The 8,423-nt window shown below is 39.1% G+C and overlaps 1 protein-coding gene across 3 annotated transcripts in view; it reads left to right on the plus strand.

The window, feature by feature from the left end:
- Pde1c (phosphodiesterase 1C) overlaps positions 1-7,580 on the plus strand; it is a 575,927-nt gene extending 568,347 nt beyond the window's left edge. For all 3 annotated transcript variants that reach the window (XM_085840594.1, XM_085840596.1, XM_029478710.2), the window contains 2 exons: positions 4,983-5,153; positions 6,340-7,580. In XM_085840594.1, the coding sequence (XP_085696720.1) occupies positions 4,983-5,152 (170 nt within the window). In that variant the 3' untranslated portion in view covers position 5,153; positions 6,340-7,580. The remainder of the gene's footprint in view (positions 1-4,982; positions 5,154-6,339) is intronic.
- Positions 7,581-8,423: the final 843 nt, after the last annotated feature.

Raw genomic sequence — 8,423 nt, forward strand, 5'->3', positions numbered from 1 at the left:
GGAAGAGGATCGGGTCCCTTCTAAGACCCCAGACACATTCCAATGATGAATAAAAACTTACCCTTCAGGAGGACACCTAGAACCCCAGAAGAAAGATCAACACAGCACTCAAGATGGTGCCCCTGTGCCTACCCTGCTGTCATATCTTGCCATCAAATCTTGATCCCTACATAGGAGAAAAGCAAAAAAGTACACACAAACAGCATTGGGCACAGCCTCCCCCCTTTCCCCATATTGAGTGGCGGTGGTGACAGCAGGCATGCACGTATTTATAGCTCGGTGGGGAGCTGATCTCTACCAGTAGGTTCAGGCTATTTGCAGCTAGTGGCAAGCAGAGTTTTTGTTCTGACAATCAGAATTCTAGCAAATGGTAAATGTTCCTTCATGCTGTGAAGTGGGAAATTCAATAATACTTTGGCTGAGTTCATGCTGAGTTGTGAAAATAGGATGAATATGAAGAGGGACTGTGACTCAAAAGACATAAATCAGTGATCCCATGCCTGAGCTCTTGATCTGCGACGCTCAGCCCTCCCTTCTCTATCCTCCTGGGTCACTGCAATGTTTTTATACTTGTTCTAGATGTCTTGGGAGTGGGAATGGTGGCGGCTATAATACTTGTTGACCCTAAACCATGGGATTAAGCATTCTGAGAGCTTAAATGTGACCATTCTAACAATAAACAGGGGAATTTATTCCTGTGTCACAACAGACCCATTTTCTGACAGCCTTCACTGTGTGAAGATATCTCCAAGCAGTTTCAGCCTGGGCATTAAGAAGCCTGGGAAGAGCAGCTTATAAGAATGCCTCTTCTTGTAAGCGATGCACAAGTTCTCGGGTAGACCTAGAAAGACTGCCCACCAGGGCAGGGATTTCTGTTTTTTTTTTTTTTTTTTTTTCAGTTATACCAGCAGCACACAGCATATGTTCTAAGAAACCAATAGGTAAATATTAATCTTAGACTTCAAAAAGTGTGCTGAGCAAGACTTTCTGGGGGTCTAGTGGGAAAACCCCAGGGAACATTGGGTTATCGAATTTTTTCTTGGTGTATTCTTGTAGAGTTGACAGATGATTTGATAGAAGAAATGCTCAGTTATGTTTCTTTTGTAAAATTACAACACTAACAGTCAATCAAAGCAAATGTTCATATTGCATAGATATAATCATGGCCTTGAGCTGATTTTATTTTTTAGATTTTCCTATGCACATGATAATATGCTTTGTGGTGATAAGATTAGGTTAGGGGCTGGAGAGTTAGCTCACAGATTAAGAATACTTGCTGGTCTTACAGAGAACCCAGGTTCAAGTCCCAGCACCCACATAACAGTCCACAATTGTCTGTAACTGTAGTTCTAGAAAATCTGATAACCTCTTCTAGTCTGAGGGTACCAGACACATGTGTGGTACACAGACATACATGTAGGCAAAACAGTAATGCATGATATATATATATATATATATAGATAGATAGATAGATAGATAGATAGATATACATATACATATATGTGCATATATATATTTAAGTTTAGAGTCAGAGTTATTGTTCATTATTATGTGATAATAATCACATAAGCCTCTATTTTTGCTAACAAACACTTGTTCAATATTTTCATGATATCACAGTACTGTGTTTTATTAAATAAAAACTGAGAATTTATTTAAATATATTTCTATTTTTTTTATTTCTTCAGTGTGTGTGTGTGCGTGTGTGTGTGTGTGTGTGTGTGTGTGTGTGTGCGCGCCATGGCGTAGATGTTGTGCTCAAAAGATAACTTGTAGTAGTCAATTTCCTTCTCCCACTGTGTGGGTTCCAGTGATTGAAGTCAGATCATCTAGCTAGTTATCTTAGTCATCTTGCTGGCCTGAAACATAACAATTTAATGTATCGCATTTCATAGTTCATTTGTGTCTCACTGTGTGTGAGTGTATGTGGTGTATGTGTACGGAGGGCCAGAGATGTCTTCCTCTATTTCTCCATATTACTTTTTGAGGCACTGTCTCTCACTGAACCTAGAATTTGCCATTCCTTTTAGACTGAATGTCCAGGGAGACTCTGGGATTGACATGTCTCTGCCCCACCAGAACTGGGGGCCTATACTTGCTTGTCATTGTACCAGGCTTCTCTGTGGACACTAGGGATCTGAACTTGATTGGGCCTAACAGTTGCAGAGATTTGCTCATTGAACCATCTGCCCAGCCCCACATGTAACAAAATATTTGCTGAGAGGGTATTTCTGAGAACTGCTTTAGGTGTTTAATAGAAGTGTCTCTTAGCTTTAAGTCCTTTCAACCCTCTAAGTTAAGTACCATTTCCTTTTGATCTTTAGGAAAAGCAGGAGTGGCCTGCAGAGAGACCTGGTGCTTGGGCAATCAGCTGCACCACCTCTGATTCTCCAGGCTTCTCACCTAATTATCATATTTGTTTTGTCCTTACTGACAACATTATTCCTCTCCCTATGTCCATTAACTAAACAGAATTTCAGGAGGAACAATAAGGGTTGCGGGAGACTAGAACAGACAAGAGAGAACCTAATCAATTCTTCATCCCTTCTCCTCACAGAACTGCCAGTTAAATTTTGGACTCCATCATCATCTCAGCCCATTCACATCTTCCTGCTTCTCACTTGCCACTCTTTTCTTTTCTCTGTTCTAGGATCACCCAGGGAGACACATAAGAGCATTGTGCCTCCTTAGCTCCTCTTGGCTCTGCGGCTTCTCAGTCTCTCAGGCTTCTTTGCTTTACTAGTCAGGTGTTTTGTGGTTGTCTACCCGTTGGGATTATCTTCTTTTTCTTACTGTTAGAATGGGGTTATGTAAGTTTTACTTTCATCACAAGATATTAACTCCTGTCACATAAAATCAAGGATATGCTATGTTATGCTATGTTATGTCATGTTTTGTCTCCTGAATGGGGCCATATTGGTCATATTTCTTCACTGCGACTGCTATTTCATCCTTCTTAGAATACACATTCTTTGGAAGGATCCTACCATGTTCAACCCACACTAAAACTCCTCCTCCTTCCTCTTCTTCCTCCTCTTCCTCCTCTTCTTCCTTCTCCTCCTCCTTTTCTTCTCTCTCTTTCTTTTTTGGTACTTTTGAGTTTTATGTTTCTATAATGGTATCCAAGTCCACTGTGTATATACTGTGCTTAGTTTTATAGCAAGCTATTGCTATAAGATGTGCTTTTTTTTCCCTCATTGGAGAGTGGTATTTGAAATAAAAATGCACATATAAGATTGGTTCTCTGCTGCTGTAGCTTTAAAGCCTGCAGTTATTCTAGGTCTGATAAAGAAATGCACGTGTGTACACTAAGCTATGTAAGCACTCCTATTTACAAACACTGTTACATGTAGCCATCAATATCTCTGCAATGAATTTGTATTGATTTCACCAAGTCTAATCAATGACCATTAGATCGTGCTAACCTCCTCCTTTTGCTTAGCTGCTAACATCTTCATGGATAGGTTTTGTCATCTGTTCTCATTTTATATACAAGTTTTCAATTTTAGATAATTGTAGAGTAGAATTGGAATTGTTCATCTGCCCCTGTCTGAGAAGCAACTTTATCAACCAGAATGCATAGTTTATGTGTAGCTCCCCTGACCCTTTTGCTTTTAGAGCCTGCTTATAAGCAGTTATTCAGGTGGTCCTCTAGCTTCCCGTCCCCTGCAGGCTCATTGTTACTTAAATTTGCAGGGATGTCAGATTTTTTTTGCAGTGCATTCTGGGATCCTAATAACCTCAATGCCTTTTTAAAAAATTGCATACATTAGAGATCTCTCCTATAAAAGTTTATGAGTTTTGACAAATAGTGTCAGAATCTACTAGTATTACATAAAATGGTTTTACTCCCCTGGAATTCCTACTGCTTACCTATTTATTCTTCTTTCCTCATTTTAATAATGTTTCAGCCAGTGATCTTTTTATTGTCTCCATAGTTCTATGGGGTTCTTTCCCCCTTCAAGCTTATCCTGTAAGTACAATCACATAGTATGACTACCTTTGCAGACTGATTTCTTTCTCTTAGCAACGTGTATTTAAGATGTGTCTACATGTTCATATGGCTTGATCAGATCACTCATTTATTTTTATCAATTATGGTACCATTATATATGCCTATTTCAATGTATTTATCCATTAGCCCATTAAAAGTTATCTTGGCTTTATACAGTCAAGTGATATGTGAATATAGTCTTTCCAATAGTTGAGTAAACTAATTGAAAAAAGTAAAAAGTATATTGCATTTATGGTAAAGTCTGTGTCCAGCTTCATGAAATTGCTAATCTCTCTTTCAAAGCAGCTGCAACATTTTCACTCCCATCAATCAGCAGGAAGAAGCATTCTAAGGGTCTTGGACTTCAGCATTAAGTAGAATGTAGTCAAATATTGCTTTTTTATTTGTAATTCTTCAGTGTTCACATTTTGTCCTGTGCTTATTTGATATTATGTCTATTCTGTAGCTAGGAGTTTATTTATTTTGGCACTGAATTGTTTCCTTCCACTGAATTTTAAGAGTTCTTTGTACATATTGGATATTAGATCTTTATAGATATCTTGCAAATATTTCTTGGTGGTATGCTTGGAGTTAGTTCTTTGGGAGTATGTGGCATTTCTCTAGTCCCCAAAGCTTACACACAGTGCTAAATGTTGTGAGCAATGGATATGTCACTGCTCACCATGGTCACCTTGCTTGGTGATCCCGGCATCCCCACACCTTTTCCTAAGTTCATCCATTCATTGACATGTAAATGTTATATACAGCTACCACTGCCCATCTCTAGCAGTTTCTTGTCTTTATTAAGTTTAAAGTTAATAACTAAGTTGATATTGTGCTTATTCAATCAGTTTAGAAATTTAATCCTGTTCATTTTTTTGGCTTGGAGGAGACATACAAGTCAAAGAGGAACACAGCTGCCATGTCTATGTCCAGTCAAGTCTCTCTGAAACTAATGGTTGTCTGTCTTCCTTTCCATGGTCTCCAGTCATCAAGCCTCCTTTGCGTCACTTTAAGCGTCCTGCTTATGCATCTAGCTCCTACGCACCTTCCGTCCCAAAGAAAACTGATGATCATCCCGTAAGATACAAGATGCTGGATCAGCGGATCAAGATGAAAAAGATCCAGAACATTTCTCATCACTGGAACAAAAAATAGGGCAAGTATAAGAACAGAGGGAGTGCCCCTTAGCACCTACCAGATGCACCAGGACACACCTCTGACATACAGCTGACACTACTGTGGCTGACCTGAGAGTCAAAGTGAAATCTGCCCGAGATTCCCCTCAGTCATTCTCTTATAGGTCACATTTGGAGTCAATAAAGACTCCAGCAAAAAGCTAGGAAATGGTAGGCTTACTTGATTTTACTGTTGTAGGCCTTTAAAAGCAGTAAGTTGCACCCAAATTAAAAATGATGTATCTTATCCTGAAAAATAAAATTCTTCCCACTGACCTGTTTTCATCCCCAAGAGATGATTTACCCTTACACGAGCACTGCCTCAATAGCCATCAGGGATAGGAAATGTACGTCTAAAAATAACTTTTCCCATTAAAATGATGTTATTTTATGAAATTAAAATATGATTACACCATTTTCCCCCTTAATTTCCCTTCTTCCAAACCCTTGCATACACACTTGTTCTCTCTCAAAAGCATGACTTTTTGTTTTTTATATATTATATATCGCATATATCATATATATATATATATATATATATATATATATATATATATATATATTACTAAATATAATTATAATCTGCTCAGTCCCTGTGTTACTTGTATGTATGTGTTTCAGAGAAGACTATTTGGTGTTGGACAATCAGTTGATGTGATTTTCCCTGGGAAAAAACGAATTTTCTCCCACTGTCAGCATTCCTTAATTGATTATACTTCTTTGTCTAGGGTTGCAACCCCATAAGATTTCCATGCTTCATGTTAGCATGTCTGTTAGTATTGTCCAATTTTAAACTCACCGATTTAAAATTTAAAAGACTTACTCAAAATTCAAGCAAATGTGTGACCTTGAAAGCAAACACATTCAAAACAAATATTCTTCTTCTGAGCACAACAATCTTAGAGGAAAGATGGATGGTAGGTTGTTTCCTTCATTGATTTTACAGAATTCAGACTTAGAAAATGGATCTAAGAGGGTGGGGAGACGGAAGGGGAGAGGGAGGGGGAGAGGGATGGGGAAAGGGAGGAGGAGGGGTGAGGGGGAGAGAGTGAGAGATTTTGATTTCTGATCACATCTCATTCCTAGCAGCTTAAATGTACTTTGGAACTTTTGAGTTTTCTAGCTATACATTTGGCTCAATTCATTTTAATCCTTTCCCTCTGTCAGAGTACCCAGGGATCCATGAAGTGCCTGTCGCTCGAAGACTCCAGGCTCCAGATCTACCACAGGGGAATATGGTTTTGTGGAACTGAGGCAGGAAGCTGTAAACTGATAAACCTAAAGTTATTTCCTCATTTCCAGCTTTGCCTCCCAGACTTTAGAGATGCCTTTCAATTAAACTTTAGCTCATCTAGTCCACAGACTGCCCACCCAAAGCCTTTGAGGTTCCCACCTGCTCTCCTCACTGGTGGTGGGACAGAAATCTTTCTAAGTCACCTCTTGTTGGCACGCCATTGTTAGCTTTTCTATGACTTTACCAAGATGTTTTACTTTGAGACTAAAATCATAGAGATGCAAGGGAATTCTCACACCTGGAGATAGCATCCGAAGGTTCCGTTGGTTTTAAGACAAGCCTGCTCTGCCTGAGACTTGCGTTGGGTCCTTGGGCTTTCTGTGTGACATTTTCAAGTCTCAGTTTGTTTAACCTACTACTTTTATGATGGAGATGGTCTGTGGGTTTCAGGAAGCTATTGCCACACCTGCTGACTATAGGTAGAGAGAAGCTTTAGTACAGGACACTCCATGTTTAGGGAAGCAAGGAGCCTTTTGTGATAGTCACAGAATCTTGGCTTTGATTAGAGAGTTTAGTTCATTTCCACAGACCATAATTATCCAAGAAGTACGCTCCAGCATCCAGTGAGCACTGATAACGTTGGGCAGCTCATATATAATGTAGTTTGTTCAGATAATTGTTATACAAGCGAGAAATCACTGTGACTTTTTGTTATGGGAGACAATCACAATTCTTAGTTCCCTACCCAGTATTTGAGCAAGAAAAGCTGTCTGCAGCTTGGAAGTGTACCTCCATCTGGATTAGTTTAACTCACAGGTAATGCCTACTTGGTACTATGCAGAAACTTTCATGCAGAATGCAAAGAGCCACTTTGACTACACACTGACAAGGTTTGGGGGACCTTTCCTGTCTCTTAAAACTTCCTGACTTAGGTTTCAGGCCTCAGTGGGGCTTCTTTTTCATGGTTGATTGAGGGTAGGGTGGTAAGGATGTTTGTTCTTTCTGTGTTTTTTTTTTCTCTTAAGATGTGATTTTTTTCAATCTTTGCTAAAATTTTAGTTTAATAAACATTCACATATGGAGAGTCTACATTGCTTATAAATGCCTACTATGTTTTACAAGCAGAAAATGAAAGATTATATTCTTATAGCAAATAAAAAATGCTTTGAATGGACTTCCTTGGCTATGTGTCAACTTTTTTTCTCAGAATTTTGCAATTTACTTGGAAAGTAGTCCCCCTCCCTGTCCCCAGGTTGGCAGTATTCAGAATTGTTTGTCTTGTTAAGGTGAATAGTGTGACTCATCTCTTTCAGTTTATGAATTTGTGTAGCAGATTATTGTAATTATATAATCTTTTCATCCATTCAGACTCAATAAGTTAATTTGCTAATAGCAGAAACTTACAATGGGGTTACTCAGTAGAAGAACACCTGTGTTACCAACATACTTGTCATTTCAGGGCAAGCTGCCTAGCTAAAGATTAGGAACTGGGCTTTGGAGTTAGGAAAACTCATTAGTAAACCCTGGATCTGCCTTTAGTTTCCTCTGTAACTGGGTTACATAATCATTTTCAACTTCTGTTTCATTTACAATAAAGTGAAGATAATAATAAAGCCTTGCCCAGCATAGTGTGGGGTTGGCTAGAGAGAACATACTGCAATTATTAGCTTTTATTCCTTATGGAGAGAGGAGCGCCAGCCTGAGAAAGAAATAAGACCGCTAGTGAGAGAACGATGTCCCTCACAGGTTCTCTGACATGACATAGGCGTTCATCCTCACCTGCTGTTACACGGAGTTGATGCTCATGTGGCTATTTGCACATCATCCTGTATAAAAGGCTTTCATGTATTCCTCCATATGGTAGAAACACAAAATCTGCACCCCAACACCCCCTTGCTTTGTATCTCCCACACTTTAGAGTTCTTGAGCCTCCCTCCAACTGTTACAGTTGTATGTTACTATTACTTCCTACTTCCTATGAAATCCCCGACCACCCCCTACATCATGTCTTTTATAG

This window comes from Mus caroli, unplaced genomic scaffold, assembly GCF_978045245.1.
Source record: "Mus caroli unplaced genomic scaffold, Mus_caroli_1 scaffold_7, whole genome shotgun sequence".
NCBI lineage: Eukaryota > Metazoa > Chordata > Mammalia > Rodentia > Muridae > Mus > Mus caroli.